The sequence below is a fragment of the Dama dama genome, chromosome 20 (assembly GCF_033118175.1).
Source record: "Dama dama isolate Ldn47 chromosome 20, ASM3311817v1, whole genome shotgun sequence".
Classification (NCBI taxonomy): Eukaryota; Metazoa; Chordata; class Mammalia; order Artiodactyla; family Cervidae; genus Dama; species Dama dama.
In genome coordinates this window covers 68,318,358-68,341,742 of record NC_083700.1, presented here as the reverse complement: position 1 = coordinate 68,341,742, position 23,385 = coordinate 68,318,358, and the positions used below count along the sequence as shown (strand labels likewise).

General features: G+C 38.8%; 1 protein-coding gene across 1 annotated transcript in view; it reads right to left on the bottom strand.

Moving 5' to 3' along the window:
* The window catches only part of ERICH3 (glutamate rich 3), a 117,300-nt gene that overhangs the window by 54,216 nt on the left and 39,699 nt on the right, over window positions 1-23,385 (bottom strand). The window contains exons 6-7 of the mRNA XM_061121608.1: window positions 19,060-19,218; window positions 12,318-12,536 (exon numbers count right to left, since the gene is read on the bottom strand). Of these exons, the coding sequence (XP_060977591.1) occupies window positions 12,318-12,536; window positions 19,060-19,218 (378 nt within the window). The remainder of the gene's footprint in view (window positions 1-12,317; window positions 12,537-19,059; window positions 19,219-23,385) is intronic.

Here is a 23,385-nt window from a genome sequence, read left to right as displayed (position 1 = left end):
GACTTCAAGAGGTCCCAGTAAGAATATTGGAGGCTGCTCGAACTATACAGCACCCCACTCCAGTACTCCGTGGATGGAGGAGCCTGGTAGGCTGCAGTCCTTGGGGTAGCTAAGAGTCGGACGCGACTAAGCGGCTTCTTTCACTTTTCACTTTAACTCATTGGAGAAGGAAATGGCAACCCACTCCAGTGTTCTTGCCTGGAGAATCCCAGAGACGGGGGAGCCTGGTGGGCTGAGGTCTATGGGGTCACATAGAGTCGGACACGACTGAAGTGACTTAGCAGCAGCAGTAGAACTATACAGATATAAGGCATTACTTTTAATCTACCTAACTTTTCTAAAAGTCAATTTTTAGCTAAATGAAAAATGTGAAGAGACCAACTTTCAGTGAATCCCAGGCAGTGATCTGTTGATTTCATTGACTTATAGATGCCTTGGAAGCATACTTTTATTAAGAATGACAAAGCTCAAAAAAAAAAAAAAAATTCTGAAGGAACTACTAAAATACTTCTATCTCCAAACCCATTTCCTTCTGCCTTGGAGGATTCTATTTTTTTTTTCATTCACTTATATTTCTTTGAAGCAAAAACCAGAGGAGGTAAATTTGATGAAATTGTGCAAATGACAGTCTGAGATTTAAAATTTGAGCGCACTGTCTTGCCTGTGGACAGAGCTCCCAAATAGAGAGATAATCCAGAGAACTATTTCAGGGACTTCAGGAGCCATGACAGTAAGTCAGCAAACTGGATAATTCTCTGCAGACTAGAAACTTCACTCTGCATCACAGTTGAAAACATAGGTATGATAACAGGCCCCGCTCCTAGTTGCAAAGTCATCCCATGTTTCCTCTTGCCTGAGTGACTATGGAGCTGTGACATGCACGTGTGCAGCCCAACCCACAATCACCAGCCTAAGGCAAATCCAGCTCCAAGCTCCCACTAGAGCATTTAATGATGTGGCGGATTAAATAAGAATATCCCACTTCGTTAAGCAATACTTTCTGAAGTGACATGGATTCAGAGGTAGCCCTGAGAGCTTCTGGGAGATAAGCGCTATATAAATACAAGGTAATAGTGGGATTAGAGTGGAGGAAGGGCCCACCTCATCAGTGCAAAAAGAAATCCTGGATGGAAGAATGTTTAAAAATAAAATCAAGAACAGCTCTTCACCCTTTTCATTTACTCATATTCATATTTTTTCTGCTAAAGTGCATTTCTGATAGCAACATCTCTTTTCTCTTGGGTCTGGTTGCTTCATTCCTTTTTAAAATATTCCCCAATCATTGCCACCAAGTAACACCTTCTGGGTTCTAATAGGAGGCCCAAGTGACAGCTCATGATTAAATACATCCACTAAGAAATGAACGATTGTTTCTTGCAGTTGACTAAACTGCCTCTAAACTTACAATCTTCCAAGGTTATAATGAACCCAGACTGATGAAACTTTAACAAGGTTTCATGGCCATTTCTGCTGTCCTCAAGCAAATATCATAACCTTCCATGAAAATTCAGTTGCATTTCAAGAACAGGAGCAAGTCTCAAGCCTCTGTACAACTAAGGATTATCTCTCTTACTTCCTTGACCAGTTGCTTATGACTTTCCTTCTCATTTCTTTTCAGATTTCTCAAGCAAGTATAATCTGAACTGACAAATAGCAAGCCTATTGAGTAGTGAACCAGTCAGCTACTATATATTTGTAATACTTAGCACTCAGTGGATATATTAAATTTTCACTGGCATCTCTTTATCTCTGCGCAGGTCTACATAATAGGTGGATTTTAGAGACTGAATAAGTGTCAAAGTTCCTGTTCTTGTTGATGTGTTGGGCAGTCCCTCCTTTCCATCTATAAGACAAGCCCTGATGAATTCTGAACATCATATCATACCTGGACCAGTGTAATTAACTTTCAGTTAAAATGCTAGAAAAAAAGAGCATAAATTTGAGCTGTTCCAGGAAATCTGGATATATGATTACCTTACCAACTGGCCCCCACACTTCCATCATATTTTCCTTCAAATTCTCCCTCCTCCTAGATATCAGAGTGATCTACTGTCACTAAATAGATCATGTGACTCTCCTGCTAAAAGTCTTCCAATGATCCCCAATATCCATGGGATAAAGTCCAACATTCCTCAGACAGTAAAAAAACGTCTTATAGTCTCTAACTCCTATTATCTTTCAACTATTGCAATTTCTTGTGTTACACCTAAAGGTACAGCAACTGACCTAATTGTAATGGTCCACACATGACCAACATGCTTTTAATCTCAAGGCCTATATAACTGTAGGAGCCACACGGCATTGACCTGTTTCCTTGTATTCCTCTCTCTCAGTAGATAAGGACAGTATCTTACCGATCTTTATGCCCCACCCCTATGTCTTGTCAGTGCTGACGGCTAATTTGTGCCTAGTCACCCAGTCATGTCCGACTCTTTGCGACCCCACGGACTGTAGCCCACCAGGCTCTTCTATCCAAGGGGATGCTCCAGGAAAGTATACTAGAGGGGTCGCCATGCCCTCCCCCAGGGCATCTGCCCAACCCAGGGATCGAACCCAGGTCTCCCACATTGCAGGTGGATTCTTTACCATCTGACCCACCAGGGAAGCCCAAGAATGCTGGAGTGGGTAGCCGATCCCTTCTCCAGGGGATCTTCCCTACCCGGGAGCCAAACCAGGGTCTCCTGCAGGCAGATTCTTTACCAGCTAAACTACTAGGGAAGCCCACTGACACCTAGTCAAAGCCTAATAAACATTGATCTGACTGGACACAGCCATGGAACAATTAGAGATCCCACATTTTGACCTTTGCTGAGACAAAAGCAGGCTGATCCCATTCAAAATCAGCAGCTTTCTACATTTACAGGAATTCAATAGGTACTAAAGCATGAAAAGTGATTCATGGTGTCCTGTTAAACAAGACACCACCTTTGTTGATTAAGCCTTGATATTGATAAAAAGCCTGGCCATAAAGAGCGGCAGAGACTTCATGTTGACTCTTGATTCAGGTCTTGCTGTGCAGTCACTAAGTCAAGCCCAACTCTGCAACCCCATGGACTGCAGCCTGCTAGGCTCCTCTGTCCACGGGATGTCCCAGGCAAGAATACTGGAGTGGATTGCCATTTCTTTCTCCAGGGGATCTTCCTGACCCAGGGATTGAACCCATGTCTCCTGCACTGGCAGGCAAGTTATTTACCACTGAGACACCAGGGAAGCCCTATTAAAGTCTTTAGGAGAGGAAATTCTGACTTGAGCCAGAGGAAAAGTGCTGCAGTGTTCATACCCTAATGTTTCAGGAAGCCTCTGGTTGTGATGGAAACCTGTCTTCACTCTCCTCATTTAGTTCTGCCCTTTCTCTTCTCTTTCTCACTGCTTTTAACTTGTTCTTTCCTTCTCCCTCCCTTGCTTTTACTATGCATCTTCCTTGCACTTTATCCCTGCCTGTTTTTCTTACTACTGTATGACCTATATCTCATGCAAATTCCTGACCGACCTCCAAACGCCTTGGTCTTTCTGGACTTCTGGAGGAATCTGAGCTCCAGATTTTGAGGATGCTGAACTGACACTGGATCCTTTACTTCCTCATCTCCCTCAATAGAATGAACTCATTAAATCTGTTAAGACCAGAAATTATCCAGCTGGATTTTGCTTTTGGTGAGAAGGCCCCAAATCGGACCCTCTTAGTAGTGGTCTGCCCTGACTCCTAGAATCATTTCTGATTCTTCCTTTCTTTTTTTTTTTTGATTCTTCCTTTCTTCTAGGGTTTTGTTCCACAACACCAGCTGCAAAGATATTTTGATTGTTGAATTGACTTTTTTAATACTGTTTTTAAGTTCTTTTTAGTTATATAGTTACCAAACTGCAATGCTAATTTTAAGCAAAAGCATTGTTTAAAGGAAAACGTTGCCTAAAATAAATCAAGCCTACCATGAAATATGTTGAATTACCATATATTAAAATCATGCTGATGTTTTTCCTTTTTCATTCTCAAATCTGAGTCTATTGATGAGAAAAACTAACAGTAAAAATACCAAGGTAATGCACTGGCTAGAAGAAATTTTTAAAGTATTTTAAATTTTAAAAATATTACTTAAATTAAGTCAAACAAAAGAAATGTGCAATTTCCCCACAAAGCTAATATTTTTTAGGCTTTATCTGTTATTGGAGAAAAGGGATCTATACTTGAAAGGCATAATTGTCATCTACAACATTTACCTAAGCTAAAAAGTATAACTAAAGCTTACTTTTTGCATGGATAATAAAGCAATACCCATTTATGAACACACTACTAAGAAACATGTGACTATATGTAAATAAAATCAAACACCTGCCCTCAACAAGCTTCATAATCTGGGAGTAGAAGTAAGAATAAAGGTACATGAATATTTATGTTAAGCAGAAAATATTAAAGAACATAGGAAAAGTAACAAAGTCCTTTTGAAGGGAAGAAGAGATGGAATCCTATTCCTGTGTACAGAAATACGGTATAGAGCATGAAGTCTTTGAGAAGATCAGGGAAAGATAGGTGTAGAAACACATTCTTCTTATCTGTTATGCATTCTCTGGCAATTCATAGAATATGTGGCATAAACTAATTTTTAAAAAGTATATACCTGAGATGGGGAAGTAGTAGACCAACCAGTCGAGGGTATAGAAAATAGTTCAGCTTGGCTTGACTAGGAGCAGAGAGAAAGCTGGAAAAGGGCCAAAGTCAGAAGCCCTTAAATGCTAGTACACTAAGCATGTCCCTTTATTCTGATGTTTTGACATCTGGGTCCTTGCTGACCCTGGGATATACCTCACCTAAGACTAACCAGTTCCTAGACATAATAAGGGCTTCCCTGGTGGCTCAGTCAGTAAAGAATCTGCCTGCCCAATGCAGGAGACGCAAGAGACTCTGGTTCAATATCTGAGACAGGGAGATCCCCCAGAGAAGGAAATGGCAACCCACTCTGGTATTCTTGCCTAGGACATCCCATGGACAGAGGAGCATTGCAGGCTACTGTCCATGGGGGTCACGAGAATTGGACACAACTTTGCGACTAAGCCACCAGACATAATAGATGACTTGCCTAGGAGAACATATATCATATACAAACTAACCAACTGAGAGCCCATATCCACCCTCCCCCACTCTCTAACAAACTGGGCCCATATTCCCCTACCCTTCCCAGGTACCAGACAACTGAGGACAGCCCAACACAGAAGCCTGCCAAAATCATTCATGCCATCCTATCCTAAGCCTGCTTACCCTCCATTGCCTGATCCTTCCTCAAAAACCACAACAGATGCTCTTTCCCACCTCTTCCTCCCACCCTCACTCCTGACAGTCCTGGTGCTTCCCTGGGTGACCCTACAAGGCCTGGTGTGATGGTTAATTTTATCTATCAACTTTGCTGAGCCACAGTGCCAGATATGTGGTCAAACAATATTCGAGATGGAAGCCTGACTAAAATAAACAGGCATGTCCCTTCCTCTTGAGAACTGTAAGCGACAAACTTAAAGGCAAGTGTCCTGATCTATAGGTCTCAACATAGGTGAATAATAATGGGACATTTGAAAGCAGGCAGAAGACTACGTCACTTTCATTAGGAAAGAGGAAGCTAGTGAAAGCTTTTAAGCAGGGGGGAAAAAAGTTGGGAGCTATTCTACAAAGTTTCATTTTAACACCATTAGGTAGAATCTACTACTACTGAGATGGACTGCTTACACTCCCCTCCCATTCCTCCCTTTAACCCTCTGCTCCCTGATTTTGTTTGCTAACTTCCTACCCACCTTTCAGGCATCTGTAATTGCATAGGGCTTATCTGATGATGAAGCTGAAACTCCAATACTTTGGCCACCTCATGCGAAGAGTTGACTCACTGGAAAAGACTCTGATTCTGGGAGGGATTGGGGGCAGGAGGAGAAGGGGATGACAGAGGATGAGATGGCTGGATGGCATCACTGACTCGATGGGCATGAATTTGAGTAAACTCTGGGAGTTGGTGATGGATGGGGAGGCCTGGCGTGCTGTGATTCATGGGGTCGCAAAGAGTCAGACACGACTGAGTGACTGAACTGAAACTGAACTGAACTATCTGAAGTCTAGAAGGTGGACAGAGGACCTCAGGCAAATAGGAGAAAGCCCCAGACTAGTTCATGCCTGGAGAAACTCTTTGACCTCTCTTTTATAAAATATATAAGAAATTAAAGCAAACTATGTTTCATTTTTTAAATTGATAAACATAATGTTTAAGTAGGTTTTTATTTGGGCTTCCCTGGTGGTTCAGTGGTAAAGAACCCGCCTGCAATGTAGAAGATGCGGGTTCGATCTTCGGGTTGGGAAGATCTCCTGGTGTAGGAAATGGCAACCCACTCCACTATTATTGCCTTGAGAATCCCATGGATAGAGGAGTCTGGTAGTCCACAGGGTTGCAAAGAGTCAGACACAACTGAAGCAACTTAGCACGCATGCAGGTTCTTATTTGATCAAAAGCCTCTACTTTCACATCTATAAACACTATATAGGACATCCACATTTTCAGTAGGTGCCTGTGTGGAATAGGTGATAAGCAGTCCTGAGTGGAAACACAAAAATCTGCAGATTGGTGAGGTAAAACTCAGAGTAAAATCTAACTAGTTGCAGAGATCCCATAAAAGCATTATAAGCTCTGCAGGTATTATATCTTCACATTATAAAGCAACAGGGTACAGAAGCAATGTGCTGGGCTGTGAAATTTACACCATGTCATTTGGCTTCCTGGATCATGGCCTAGAGACACAGACCAAAGAAGCCAGGGATCCTGTTCTACACATGCACAGAGGAACCGGTGATGGGCCACCAGCAAGCCATATTTCTTTGGCTCTTTCTTTTACTTCTTTCTTTTAAGAGCATTTTTTGGGGGATGGTAGTGATAAAAGTATGAATTTAATGTGCAAATTAATCATGAGAGCCACCTTTCCTTAAATGAGTCTTCTCTTGATCAAATATAAAATAAATCCAAATATTTAAATGAAAGTACACGATTTACCCCACTGTGCCAATTTTATTCTTAAACCCAGGACCCAGTAGCTAGTGACAAATCCAAGAGACATCTAGAAAACTACTGAAGCCGTGTGAGAAGATGATCACATTTTGAATAGAAAGACAAGTGTCAAGGTCTAAGCCTATGGTGATGGCCTGGTTTAGGGGTGAAAATGAAAGAGACACAGAGGAGCAAGACAGTAGGTAAAAGGAGAGAGTAAAGAACCATGAAAGTAGAGTGCCATGAGGCAAGAGGAAGAAGCTTCAAGGAAGAAGCAGTAATAGCATAAGATACTACTATCAAAGAAAAATCATGGTAAGTAGAAAATACAAACTAAGATGGTAGAAATAAGTCTAAACATACCACAAAATAAAATAAATCAGTAATTAAACTCACTAATTAAACGGACAGATTCTCAGTTGAAATAAACAGAAAGCACACATATGCTACACATAAACATATTTAAAGTTTAAAGCTTTAAAGACATTGAAGAGTGAAAGTAAAAGGAATATAAATACATATATTCATATATATAAAAATAATCTTTCTGTGATTGTGGTTTTCATAGATGGGAAAAAAAGTTGAAACAGTGACAGATTTTATTTTCTTGGACTCCAAAATCACTGCAGACAGTGACTGCAGCCATGAAATTAAAAGATGTTTGCTCCTTGGAAGCAAAGCTATGACAAATCCAGACTGCATATTAAAGAGCAGAGACATAACTTTGCCGACAAAGATCTGCCTAGTCACAGCTATGGTTTTTCCAGTAGTCATGTGCAGATCTGAGAGTTGGACCATAAAGAAGGCTGAGTACTAAAGAATCGATGCTTTTGAACTGTGATGCTTGAGAAGACTCTTGAGAGTCCTTTGAACTTTACAAGGAGATCCAACCAGTCAATCCTAAAGGAAATCAGTCCTGAATATTCATTGGTAAGACTGATGCTAAAGCTGAAGCTCCAATACTTTGGCCACCTGATACAAGGAACTGACTCATTGGAAAAGATCCTGATGCTGGGAAAGATTGAGTGCAGGAGGAGAAGCAGGCAACAGAGGATGAGATGGTTGGATGGCATCATTGACACAATGGACATGAGTTTGAGCAGACTCCAGGAGATAGTGAAGGACAGAGAAGCCCTGTGTGTTGCAGTTCAGGGGGTCTCAAAGAGGCAAGCACAACTTAGCAACCGAACAACAACAATATATAATCTAAAGAAAATAAGAAGTACTATTAGACAAAATAGATTTTGAGGCCAAAAGTAATAATAAAGAGGATCTTTTTTTAATAATAAAGAATATTTTCACCAGTGAGATAAAGTATCCTAAATCTGAGGGCATATAACCAAGTATTCTCAATATTTACAAAACAGAACTCAATTAATTACAAGAAGAAACGGACAAATCCACAACTACAAAGAATTAATTCTCACTAGAACTCAAAAACTAAGAGACCACGTGGATAAAAGGAATAGTAAGGATGTAAAATTATGAGTAACATAATTGGACATTTCTTACCTATTGGAAGAATTCTGCTCCCAACAATTAGAGAATCACATTCTTTACAAAAGTTGAGCCTATCTTAGCCCACAAAGCAAATCTCCACAAGTACCAAAGGATCAAAATCTTACAGAACAAGACGCTTTTTAAGAGTAACATTCAGTGAACAAAAGGAGTTCTAGGATTTAAAATATGGCAGGAAAAGACAAATGTCAATAACCCACAGATATAGAGAATGAATTGTGGTTGCCAAGGGAAAGGGGGTCGGGGAAGGAAGGACTGAGAGTCTGGGATTAGCAGATGCAAACTATTATATATAGGACTGATAAACAACAAGGTCCTAATGTATAGCGTGCATGTGTGCTCAGTCCTGTCCAATTCTTTGCAACCCTATGGACTATAGGCTGCCAAGCTCCTCTGTCCATGGAATTATCCTGGCAAGAATACTGGAATGGGCTGCTATTTCCTTCTCCAGAGGATCTTTCTGACCCAGAGATTGAACCCACATCTCCTGCGTCTCCTGTATTGGCAGGTGGGTTTTTTTTTTTTTTTTTTTTTTTTTAACCACTGAACCATCTGGGAAGTCCAGGATATAGCACAGGGAACTAGATGCAATATCCTGTGAAAAATCATAATGGAAAAGGATATGAAAAAGAATATATAACTGAGTCACTCTGCTGTACAGTAGAAATTTAACAGAACATTCTAAATCAACTATACTTCAATAAAACTTTAAAAAAGAAAAATGTCAATAGAATGTGTGGAAGAAAAAATTGAAGAAATCTCCCAGCAAGTAGAACAAAGAGGTAAAGAAGTAGAAAATATGAGAGAAAAGCTAAGAATATTAGAGCATCAGTCTAGTAGTACCAACATTCTCAAAATAAGATTTCCAAAAAGAGAGAACAGAGTTAAAAAAAAAGACCAAGTCAGACTGAAGCCTTGTGAACTCAACAGCCAGACATACCAAGGTCTGTCAGAGCCAGGATGCCTGCTGACACCCGCTATGTTCCTAACCTGAAGTAGAATGCCCAGGGGAAGCTGGCTCACATGTTTATCTATGCTTCACTGGTCATGACCACAGGATGGAGAAGTTGCTGCTCTCTCCTCTGCACACAGCTACAGAAGCCCATTTGCCTGAGTATATTCCTGCTAGACATCCAGCATCAGGCTCACATGAGGACTTCACTAGATGCCCTGACTCTGGTGAGCCTCATTTTTCTAAGAAAATTAAAAGACACTTACTCCTTGGGAGAAAAGCTATTACAAACCTAGACAGCATATTAAAAAAACAGAGGGATTACTTTGTTGACAAAAGTCCATAATAGTCAATGCTATGGCTTTTCCAGTAGTCATGTATGGATGTGAGAGTTGGACTGTAAAGAAAGCTGAGCACCGAAGAATTGATGCTTTTGAACTGCAGTGTTGGAGAAGACTCTTGAGAGTCCCTTGAACTGCAAGGAGCTCAAACCAGTCAATGCTACAGGAAATCAGTCCTGAATATTCATTGGAAGGACTGATGCTGAAGCTCTAATACTTTGGCCACCTGATGCAAAGAACTGACTCATTGGAAAAGACCCTGATGCTGGGAAAGATTGAAGGCAGGAGGAGAAGGGGATGACAAAGGATGAGATGGTTGGATGGCATCACTGAGTCCATGGACATGAGTTTTGAGCAAGCTCTGGGAGTTGGTGATGGACAGGGAAACCTGGCATGCTGAAGTCCATGGGGTTGCAAAGAGTTGGACACAACCGAGCAACTGAACCGAACTGATTTTTTAGGAACACTCATGACCTGAACTCTCTTACTTCCCTACCAGGAGCTCTTAAAACTGTAAGGAACCAAACCTAGATGGTGACCCAAAGCTCTATTCAGCTTATTTTCTCCTGGAAATATTAGCCTTTCATTACAATGCTAAGTTTGAGCTTTTTTCTGAAGTTTTATGCATATAAATAATAGAACTCCAAACAAAAGCAGGGACTCAATTAATACACTTGTCAGTATATTGGTTGCTCTGAGAAGGAGTTGGGGAAGGCAGGAAATAGGGGGCTTGTCATATGACAAAAGTCTGCTACTTTGTTGAGAAGTAATGGTATATACATAGGTTTTTAATTGTTGTTTAACCTGAACATATAGATTTTACATATTCTTATGGTTTATATGATATTTAAACATTTCTTTAAAAAGTAGGCCTGGGTAGAGTTCATCCCAGTAATATATTTTTAACACTAGAAAATCAAATTTGCCACCAAACGAGGACGATGAGGAAATTACCGTTCTTGCAAATGGAGCCACAGTCTTTAAGAGAGCATGTTTGTTGGCCTGGTGGAGACAAATGCCAGCATTCAAAGAATACATAGTAAATTTGTGGATTAGTACCTTCTCATATCATGGCCCCAAATACTCACTGCCCACTCTTTATAAGAGGATGATACCGCCACTCTATGTCAGGCTTTAATAATGGAATTCAAGTGTAAGTGACAAGTATCACTCCTGAATGGAACCTACAAAGCATTCCATGACTCTGTTGTCCACGAGGCAAACACACCCCAGGCAGGGATGATTCATCCAGTCTGGGTCTCAGAATTGCCACTGAACACCAACAGACAGTGATGATAAAAAGAAGTTGCTGCTGTAATCTGAGACACCTGGGGTTGCTTGTTAGAAGAAAGCTACAGTAAACTAGACTTCAGAGAACTCTGCAGTAGGAAAGGAGATAACAGAAGTCTCAGGCTACAGAATATGAGGAAAGGATTTAGTTACTCTATATAAGGCCTGGGTATATCGAGAGACAGATGGATATTAGAGGAAAGAATAAACATCCAAATAGGAGAGAAGAATGACAGACAGTGCAAAGTGTCATGTAATGGGAAAAATAAGCTCAAGGAACAGGGCTGGGGGAGGAAGGGGAGGGAACCTCAAGGATGAAGGATACAACACTCAGTCAGAGACCGTAACAAAGAAAGAGAATTGGTGAGAGGCGGATTGAAAGAAGGAAATCTAAGCATGCAAGAGGAAGATAGCCACAATTTTTAGAGAAGGTTATTGGTGAGGATAGCTGCTAGGAGAGAGATGTGGATGGGGTAAATAAAGCACTTGAACTAGGCTGGTTTTGAAGAGCTAGCATGCTATCAATGTGCAGTGTTGGAACTTCACTCCCTGATTCTCCAGCAGTGAAATGTTGACCCAGCCAGTTGCCAATAACCACAGAAATTGCATATAATAGATTATTGGTTGTGTATTTACACTACAAAGTAGGAGATTTTTGACCTTGATACTAGCCTGTATCTGTAAAAGTGTAAATGACCTTAGAACAACATTCTTTATCAGTATTTTGAAGAATGATTACAACAAAACAAAATAGTTTTAGAACATGGAAAGGGAAATATTTATAAATATTATACAGTAATTCACCAAAAATTATTAAAAGTGAGTTTTAATAATTATTTTATATGGAACACTGTGGTTTTCAATATGTTACTAATATTCACAAATTAAATGTTAAAATACTTGCTGACATGATTGAATGGCAAATTGAAGGACATAAATGATTTGGAAATGGGTATAGTACAAACTAAATTTGAGTATAAGATTTACTTAATTTTTTTTCAATTATGCTAAATTATTCAACTGGATTACTCAAATATTTGGTTTTGGATTCCTTCAAGCTTACAATTACTATATTTACAAAATTATTATATTTTGTATGAAAGTCATTTGGCATTCAATTTCCCTACAATCTCTTACTGCACATCTAGAAATCTAATAGTGCAATGTTAATTGGTGCTAAATTAATGAAAGAAAAGTTGATTCCATAATCACCTTGGTAAAAGCAGGTTCTAAGCCATTTGGAGCAGTGGTTGGGCGAAATCTTCTCCTTCTCCATGTTTCAGGTCTATTTTCTTTTGTGATTTTTCCACTGGTGGGAGGAAGTGGAGGAGGAATAGGCATAATATAACGGTTAATGCTTGGAAATTGGTATCGATTCATTTCCTGTGAATTGTCCATGGAGTTCCTGAACTTCATCATTGCCTTCTTGCCCTATAATTAGATTTCATGACATAAGAATGAGTGAAATAGAATTCGTCACCCAACATAACTCAAAATTACAGACAAGACTATGATCGACACTGCAGACAAACACAACTGATATTAACAGGCAAAGTGAAAGTGCAGTCGCTCAGTTGTGTCTGACCCAATGAATCACTGCGACCCAATGAATCCCCGCCAGGCTCTTCCATCCATGGGGTTTTCCAGGCAAGAATACTGCAGTGGGTTGCTGTTTCCTCCTCCAGGGGATCTTCCTGATCCAGGAATCAAACACGCGTCTCCTGCACTGCAGGCTGACTTGTTATCGTCTGAGCCAGCAGCGGAGCCCCACTTAAGAGCCCTGTAGAGATCTCTGCAAGAAAATCAGAGATACCAAGGGAACATTTCATGCAAAGATGGGCTCAGTAAACGACAGAAATGATATGGACCTAAGAGAAGCTAAAGATATTAAGAAGAGGTGGCAAGCATACACAGAAGAACTATACAAAAAAAGATCTTCACGACCCAGACAATTACGATGGTGTGATCACTCACCTAGAGCCAGACATCCTGGAATGTGAAGTCAAGTGGGCCTTAGGAAGTATCACTACGAACAAAGCTAGTGGAGGTGATGGAATTCCAGTTGAGCTATTTCAAATCCTAAAAGATGATGCTGTGAAAGTGCTACACTCAATATGTCAGCAAATTTGGAAACCTCAACAGTGGACACAGGACTGGAAAAGGTCAGTTTTCATCCCAATCCCAAAGAAAGGCAATGCCAAATGCTCAAACTACCACACAATTGCACTCATCTCACACGCTAGTAAAGTAATGCTCAAAATTCTCCAAGCCAGGCTTCAGCAATACGCGAACCGTGAACTTCCAGATGTTCAAGCTGGTTTTAAAAAAGGCAGAGGAACCAGAGATCAAATTGCCAACATCCACTGGATAATCGAAAAAGCAAGAGAGTTCCAGAAAAACATCTATTTCTGCTTTATTGACTATGCCAAAGCCTTTGACTGTGTGGATCACAATAAACTGTGGAAAATTCTGAAAGGGATGGGAATACCAGACCACCTGACCTGCCTCTTGAGAAACCTGTATGCAGGTCAGGAAGCAACAGTTAGAACTGGACATGGGACAACAGACTGGTTCCAAATAGGAGAAGGAGTACATCAAGGCTGTATATTGTCAGCCTGCTAATTTAACTTCTATGCAGAGTACATCATAAGAAATGCTGGGCTAGATGAAGCACAAGCTGGACTCAAGATCACTGGGAGAAATATCAATAACCTCAGATATGCCAATGACACCACCCTTATGGTAGAAAGTGAAGAACTAAAGAGCCTCTGGATGAAAGTAAAAGAGGAGAGTGAAAATGGCTTAAAGCTCAACATTCAGAAAACTAAGATCATGGCATCTGGTCCCATCACTTCATGGCAATTAAATGGGGAAACAGTGGAAACAGAGGCTGACTTTTTTTTTTTTTGGGCTCCAAAATCACTGCAGATGGTAATTGAAGCCATGAAATTAAAAGAAGCTTACTCCTTGGAAGGAAAGTTATGACCAACCTAGACAGCATATTAAAAAGCAGAGACATTACTTTGTCCACAAAGGTCCATCTAGTCAAGGCTTTGGTTTTTCCAATAGTCATGTATGGATGTGAGAGTTGGACTATAAAGAAAGCTGAGCACAGAAGAATTTATGCTTTTGAACTGCAGTGTTGGAGAAGACTCTTGAGAGTCCCTTGGACTGTAAGAAGATCCAACCAGTCCTGGATCTTCTAAGAATATCCTCTAAGAAGATCAGTCCTAAAGGAAATCAGTCCTGGGTGTTCATTGTAAGGACTGATGTTTAAGCTGAAACTCCAATATTTTGGCCACCTGATGCAAAAAGTTGACTCATTTGAAAAGACCCTGATGTTGGGAAAGATTGAAGGCAGGAGGAGAAGGGCACGACAGAGGATGGGATGGTTGGATGGCATCGCCAACTCAGTGGACATGGGTTTGGGTAAACTCTGGGAGTTGGTGATGGACAGGGAGGCCTGGCGGACTGCGGTTCATGGGGTCACAAAGAGTTGGACATGACTGAGCAACTGAACTGAACTGAACTGAATCAAATTTCATGACATAAGAATGCGTGAAGTAGAAGTGGTAATGTAATATAACTCAAAATTACAAACTCAAAATTACAGGCATTGACATTACATGCAAACACAACTGATATTAATAGGCAAAACTTAAGACACTTCAATCTGTTGAAAAATGGCATTTTGCAGTATCCATAGCAAATCAAATTTTCATGGATTTCTAAACTTTTTTAAGTATATTTTTTAAATCAAACATACAATCATGGCATTTTTATAGCACTTTGGGGTTTTTCCCTCAGTGATTCATTAAATCTATGGGGACCCAGTACAATGAAACAATTTAAAATCACTAGGTTTTGAAGTGTTGTACTTCAAGACAGGATTGGGTAGTCCACTCAATGATGAGGTATTTGTACTTTTTTTTTTTACATTGATTTCACCTATCCAGGTGTTACAACATTCCTTGGTAATATGGTTTCAAGGAATCAAAAACCTAGACTCTGACCCAAAGTCTCTATTCAAGTTATTTTCTCTTAGAAATTTAACTTGTAAGAATAAATTTTACCAGTTAACTGCACAAGTACATTTATGTAAGTGTGTATAAGGATACACACACACAGGTACACACATAAATATGTCTAAAAAATTTAATTGATCAGTTTGGGATTGACATGTACACACTGCAATATATAAAATAAAATGCTTTTCCATGAAAAAAAGAGGAAAAAAATTTAGTTGAACTACCAAGTCCATCAGTAAAAGGATAGTTAAATAAATTTTGCTTTGTTATGATAAAAGATTCTCATCAGGCTTTAAAAAGAATACTGTTAATCTATTCTTTCAGAGTCCTGACATAAAAAGCTCCATGCAGCGTGGTCATACATTTCATTTAAATAATTTACATGTGGATTTTGATAAAATCAGGGATGACTGGAAGACTCTGAACACAGGGTTGACTTTAAGGATTTGTATTATTTGTAGGGGTGGAGCATATAAGTTTAGTCAACATTTAGTACCTTAATGACTAAAAAGTACCTAATGTATAACCAAAAATTTTAGTTTCAGGTGTATTTGAGCCTCTGAATTTTCACATATTGATAATTTTTGTATGTCTGAAGTAGTTTTCAAACTTTAGATTATCTTTAATCATTTAAATCTGTCTTATACAGATTTATTTGGTATTGTTTTAAATTTATTTTCAGCCAATTTATATTTTATTTTGAGATGCTTAAATTGTAAAAAGCTATTTTTAAGAAAGAGAAGTCATTCCCCAAACATTTTCATTGCTATTAAACAAAAACAGATTAAATAAAGGCATGGGTACTCCATGTTTTGATTGAAATCAACACTTATATGAACAGAAGGGATTTAAATAGATATTCGTCAAGGGGCTTAGAATTACTAGATTGCTTGATGCTGCAGGTATTATTTATGGTCTCATTTTTCTTTTCTTACATTTTCCAATTTTTCTGTGCTGGTGTGCACTGACATTATAATAACAAATATAAATTAAAGAAGTGAAAATAAGATAATAAAACAATAAAATCAATGAATTCAGAACTTTTTGGTCTTGGGAGGTTCTACTTTTAATTTCTAAGTAGTTATCCATCATTGGCATGCCTTATTTGGTAATGAAGTTTAGTAAATTTTTAAAAAATTAAACTACTGCTTCATACCTTGCTTTTTTTTCTAGCCCAAAGAATCTTGGACATCTCCCTATGTCAGTATAAATAATTTACCTTATTTTTAAATATTATTTAATATGCTATAGCATTTTTAAACAATAAATTCTTAGGTGTCTTCCAAACATTCACTATTGGAAATATTATAATTCTAAAGTTTCTGAATCTATTTCTCTTCACATGCATGTATGTTCCTAGGATAAATTCCAATATGCTAAAATGCTTGAGCATGTTCATTTAAAATGTTGATAAATATTCCCATACTCCTTCACAAATAGTTGTACCAATTTCTGTTCCTATCAACAGTATATAAGAAACTCTCATTCCAAGTATAATAATTTTCAGTTATGTCATTAATTCATTTAACAGCATCTCAACCAATCTGTTTTGACCAAATTGCTTTTGCCTAAATCAAAGATCCTTGCTCCTAATACTTGGAAAATTCAACTTGCTTAAGTATGTCACACCTTCAAACAATGCCTCCATGCATATCTTTTACTATTTAGTGGGTGCTTACTACATCCTCAGCAGTCATGCAAACTATTATTCTTTAGGAATTTCTTGTCTGATTTTATATTAAGTAATTTTCATCATCAATGCCATTGAAAGAATTACATGTCTTTCTTGGCGGTACATTTTGACTGTGTACATCGCAGTATAAACTCCAAAAAGCCAAAGAACATTGTCTGCTTTGGTAACTGATACACTACTAATGCCTAGAGCAGGACCCAGCCAAGAGTAAATGCCCAATTAAATTCCACTGGATGAAAAATGTTAAGTTTAGCTGGTTGAAATTAACATGGAATTGATCTCAGCCTTGTCAGCACATATAAGCTACCATTTTTAAAATTAATTTATTTTTTAACTGAAGGATGACTGCTTTACAGAATTTTGTTGTTTACTGTCAAACCTCAACATGAATCACAAGCTACCATTAAATGTCAATCCCTTACTCATTCACAACCCAAAACTTGGAAATGGTAAAATAAAAGGCCCTGTAAAGATTTAATTAATAAATCTACCCAGTGCCTCAGAGCAGATTTAGAAAATCACCTAAAAGAAAAGTCATTCACTAGTCAGAAGAAAATGAATATTACCTGATTGATAATGGTCATATATCTAACAGAAAGTGGGTCCAATCAAGTAGAGTTAATAGATAATAGGAACTTAGAAAAGAATATAATCACCTTGGCAAACATGGAGAGTGCCCATCTGAGTACTATCTAAGGGAGAGGAAATCCCACCCATTGGACTTTGAATATTTCCAGTCCTAAAGGCAAAGTTATCCCTGGAGGATTCAGAGGGCTTTAGCCAAAGACCTTTGAGCTTTCTGGTACCTTTGGCAAGCCCATTCCTAAGATGAGACAGATGCATCAGGCTAAGACAGTCTGATGACATTAACATTCCATTTTACCATATCTCTTCATTCTGATTCCATACTCACTAGGCAACCTTCTCATTGTTATCTGGCTTCCCATCTAGGTCTGCCTACAAGGGGAAAATGTACTGTTTCTACAAGCTTTGATTTATTTGATATCTGGTGAATTAATGGCCCCTAATTATGATTTGATTCCCTATTTTGATTTACGATAGTGACAAAAATGGGCTTGTCACGCTTAGTTTAGTTAGCTTGAGACAATATCTCAGGACCTGACCATTCCTGGACACCAGCTTGAAATGGGAAATCTCTGGACATTTAAAGTGGAGATCAGATCCTAGAAAGTGTCAACCGAATTGACTTATGACCCAATAACTTCTGCCCAGCTCTAAGTAGTATTCCCTAGACAAAATGCCACCACTTTTTAATTTATCCTTCTTTCCAAGAATGTACTATTAAATTAACTAAAGTACGGTTTGTGAAAAGTGCTTCACCAGCTAAAAAACATATTAGTTGGATTAAAATGTTATTTATCATTTGGGGGTTATATTTATACTTTTAATGTGAAAAATAATTTATTTCAATTAATTTCTTAGTGACAAGGTCATCTGTCAGCTTTAGGTAAAAACATCTTAATTTCATATGTCTTATGTTTCCTAATAATGAATGGAACTAAATCCACCCATTTGAGCATAATTACAATTGTACTCATAACACAGTTTCTTTCTTAAGCTGGCAAATGTTTCTTCTTGGTCTTAGAAATACAAACAATACCTTTTCTAATTACTAAACGTCCCAATTGTCCTTCCCTGTTAGAGTAACTCATGTTTTATGACTTCCCTACCTCCTTCCTGTGCTTTGTTTAAAATAAGTGAAAATTACCTGAGACATAACCTTGAAAAAGAAGCATAGTCAAGCTTCCGAGTGTGATTAATTCAGGATTTTTTTAAGACAGACATTCTTTCCCCTCTATATCCAACCTTCTCCAGAGTCAAACTTGAAGCAATTTCATACACTGATGGTAAAGTAAGTCAGCATGCAAATGCAAACCTATTCTTGGAAATTTTCATTTTCTAGGTTTCATGCATTTTAAAATTTGGAAGCAGTTAACACCGTATCTATTCTGTTAGAAGTCATGTCTAGCCATAAAAAGATCCTCTTTGTTTTTATACAACCTTTCAAGTTCATGAGAGATCATCTTATATTATTACAAGTCTATTCCTTACTATTTTTCCCAATAACACAGAAATTATAGGTCTTCCAATTAAAGTAAAATATAATTAAACAGAAGTACAGAGCAAGTGCTTAATAAGTACACAATATAAATTTCACTGAATAGATTAATTGAATCTAGCATCTTAAAAACTGAGAAGAAAAAGCATTTACCCCAATGGGAAATGGAGTTTCAGTTTCCAGCAATGAGGTTTTTGATCTGGATCCCAAAGTTATCTTTGGAACAGTTCGTACTGCAGGATTACTGGGAAGAGGTTGTAATCGAATTGGAGGCTGCATATTTCCGGGAGCAGTGTATGGTCGAGGGGCTGTCTAAACAATTAGGGGAAAAATTCCATTTAAATTAGTATCTTGACATGTTTCCAGAACCAATTAATAACTCAACAAATTGCCTTTTTACTGAACAGATTAAACTTTAATTATGTCCTTTCATTATATATACCCTTATGACCCAATGTATTTGTTAAAAACATATGGTGTGGAGGTCTTCTACATACCTAAATGCCACGATTGTAGAGTATTTTAGATAAAGGAGATGTTCTCTGTTAGGTTCCTGTATTTCATCCATACTGTAAACTCACTGACAATACCTAGTTGATGCTGTCCATAGAGTGAAAGTTTTAGTCGCTCAGTCATGTCCGACTCTTTACAACTCCATGGACTATAGCCCACCAGGCTCCTCTGTCCATGGAATTCTCCAGGCAAGAATACTGGAGTGGGTTGCCATGCCCTTCTCCAGGGGATCTTCCCAACCCAGGGACCGAACCCAGGTCTCCCACATTGCAGGCAGATTCTTTACCGTTTGAGTCACCTGGGAGGCCTTTTGTTCAATTAAATGTTAAGTTGAATAATATTCTGATTTTAGAGCTCTAAAGGCATGTGATTAGGATGAACTCATTCCAGTTTTTAAGCCTTAAGACTAGTGCAGAAGTAAAAGCAGACAATATGATTCAAAACGAGGGAAGGCGAATGCTTACCTCTAATGCATTACCATTTATTCAATCTCTTCCTTGAACTACTAGGAAAACAAAAATGACAACTAGTAACTGGCAACTTTGGAAAATACTATCAAAATGTAGATGTTTGGAGATGCTTTCCAAGCTAGAGAGTTTCCATTTGCTCCTCTTCTCTGCCTTCTCCATTCTGCTCTGGCTGCTGGGAGTCATTCCTTAATGGACCACATCAACTAACCTCAGGTTTCCAGTCGGATTCAGCCAGTGAAAAGACACTGGCAGGAGATCAAAGACAGGAGGGAAGGAGACTGGGGTCCTAATGCTGTTGGACCCTCCTTGCTGAGGTCATGATGGGCCAACTGGGTCCCTCCACCAAAGTCCACAGCTCTCCAGGAAGTCTTCTTCCAGAAACCGCCTGCTGGTTCTGGTATCCAGTACCTCCCTTTCCCCTTAGCCCTACATGATGTGGTTTCCCACTGTGTTCACCCCAGCAGGCTTTACATCCCTAGTTGGTTTTCCTTCACCCTGCCTGCATCTTTCTAAATAGTTTCTTTATTAAACTCGTCCTAATTACCCTATTTGTGTGAGCCATCTGTTTCCTGCTGAGACCCTGACTGATGCATTTTCTAATCAAGAATGTACTGCAGAGAGCACCACAAGTGTCAGCCTCTGGGAGCACTGACAGAACACTGTAACCTTAGCATAAAGATCAGCAACGCTTCAAAAATGGAAAACACAAAATGTTTGGCCCAGTCGTTCTATTACAATGAAATAGTGGTAAACCTGTTAAGAATAATACATGCAAATTTGGATAAGAGGGTGTGAGAAAGATGGTATGTAAATGATTCATAAAAAAGGTTTATTACATTGACTCTAAAGAATAGTGACCACAAATAGTCAACTCTGGAAAAGTGTTGTACAAATACATAAAAAATGGTGATAGGACTGCTCTCACCACCAAAAATTGAATCTTAGTACCATCTTGACAAGCATGTCATATGTTGCCAAAGCTCTTTTGTTAAGCCAGCACTTACTGAATTCCAACTCTAGTCACTGTGAGGAGATGAAACAGTAATTTGTAACATCTAATGGTAACACAAGACAATTAGTGTCAAATGAACCACACAAATACAGCCAAAGAGATATAATAACAAAATGCCTGTGAACTAACAAACTTAGAACTAAAAGTTATTTGGAATAAGCCAATGAGACAAGTATTAAAAGTGAAAATTTCACAGAAGTAGTTACATTTTATCCAAATGAATGAGCAATAAAGGATAGTGTTAAACAGAAAAGAAGGATGGTAAATTTGGACATCCAAGTAAGAAGAATCAGTTGTGAACCAAACATGGGAAGGAGAGCAAAAGTAATATATCCCAAGATCTGCTTTCCTTTCTTCATGTAATATAACATTTATTAGGGAACATGTGTGCTGTGCTTAGTCATTCAGTCATGTCCAACTCTTTGCTACCCCATGGACTGCAACCTGCTAGGCTCAGCTATCCATGGGGATTCTCCAGGTAAGAACACTGGAATGGGTTGCCATGCCCTCCTCCAGGGGATTTTCCCAGCCCAGGGATCAATCCCAGGTCTCCCACATTGCAGGCAAATTCTTTACTGACTGAGCCACCAGAGAAGCCCAAGAATACTGGAGTGGGTAGCCTAATCCTTCTCCAGGGGATCTTCCCAACCTAGGAATCAAACTGGGGTCTCCTGAATTTCAGGCAGATTCTTTACCAGCTGAGCTACCAAGGAAGCCCATTAGGGAAGATGGCTATAACAAATAAGAACTATATTTCCAGCATCTCTTCCATTTCCATATAGACGTATGCCTCAGTTTGGGCCAATAAGATTGAGCAGAAGTGATATATGAAACTTCCAGATCATGTTCTTAGAAGGAAAAATAAATGTCTTCACTTTCCCTTTATTCCCTTCTCTCGGGCTGAAATATCCACATGGTAATATACAGGGATGCCTGGTGTGCTGCAGTCCATGGGGTCACAAAGGGTTGGACATGACTGAGCAACTGAACAACAAAAATATGCCATCGTGGCTTGCGTGGATGAAGACAACACACTAAATATGGCAGATCAGTGACACAAAAGGAGTCTGAGCTTTTTATGACTGAGAAAGTAGAGATGGCACAGGACCTGAAACTTAAGGTGGGGAGCACAACCTCACATTAAAGTTGTTATTTTGGTCTCTGCACACAAACCTAGACAGGAAACCAAGTGGATTGACTAGAACAACATTTAGTTTAAAGAAATAGGACATAAGCCTCTATGAGCCAAAAGGTGCAAGGTGCAAAACCCACACAAAGAGAAATCAAACTAGATGTTTTCTGAAAAAGGGAATCAGATTATCCAAAAGAATTCTTTTGATCTCTGTGAAAGAAATACGCCTTAAGACTCACTCCTGTCTAAAAATCCAACTGAATACAAAAACACTGAACGCAGGATTTGGAAAGCAGGTTACTATAAACTAAAACATGATTTATTTGCCGTCGTGCTCTAAATGTTACTTCCCCACATTTGCATTCAGTTAGATGAACGTGGCAGTCAAGTGTTTAACTGATTACATGTATCTCTAAAAAACAAATCTGTACCATTCAACTAACAGCTGTGAGCTACAAACTGTTGTAGTTCACATCAGAAGCCACCTTAAATGTGCTACACTTTAAACTGTTCATAATGTATTTTCTGGGAATAAATATGGCACTGTAGCTTAACATTTTCAAAACTGTACCAGAATGTGAATTGAAATTGACTACCTGGTGATTACTCAGCATAGCTGAGCCTTTCTAATTCTTCTAAGAAGATCTCTGGGGGTGAATTTTCCAAGCATGTACAAAATTACTTGAATGACTCTCCACAGTTTTAATGGCATGGAGCAGCTAAAAGCTACATGCTACTTTGAAAGTCCAGGTGCAATTAGTGATCAAGTGCAGTAAATATTCCCTGTATGCTTTCCTTATTCACTCAAGAAAGTTAAAAGAGAAAAATGGATGGCAGTATCCCCAAAGGATTATCTTCATCCCAATGGCACCTAGATGTCAGGATTCAAGTTTAGAGGATATGTAAGCAAGCTAGGAAAACAAAAAAGAAGGACTTGAATTTCTGTAAAATGTGAAGTACAATTCCAAGATCACAATAGGTATCCCTTCCAGGGCAGAAGCACCGCAGGGGGCAATCAAGTGAGGGATCCTGGCTCACCAGATAGAAAGGCTGCTAAAGTGCTGGTGTCAGTGTTTCCTGTAATTTTTAAATTACTTTCTCACTCCTGCCACATTAAGATCTCCTGGATGTATCATAAACTACTTATTGAGGCTGTTCAGCTGGAAAATTGAAAAGAAAGCCTTTCAAGGGCTTTTTCTCCCTAAAACAGGTGGGAAGATAGAAAACGGAACTTGATTATTTCTTTTGTTTCACCCAGGATAAACTTTTGAGATTCTAGTGAATCTGCTACCCAGTGAAAGAATATTTGTGTACATATACATTTAAATGAAGCCTGGAAATACGGTAACAAC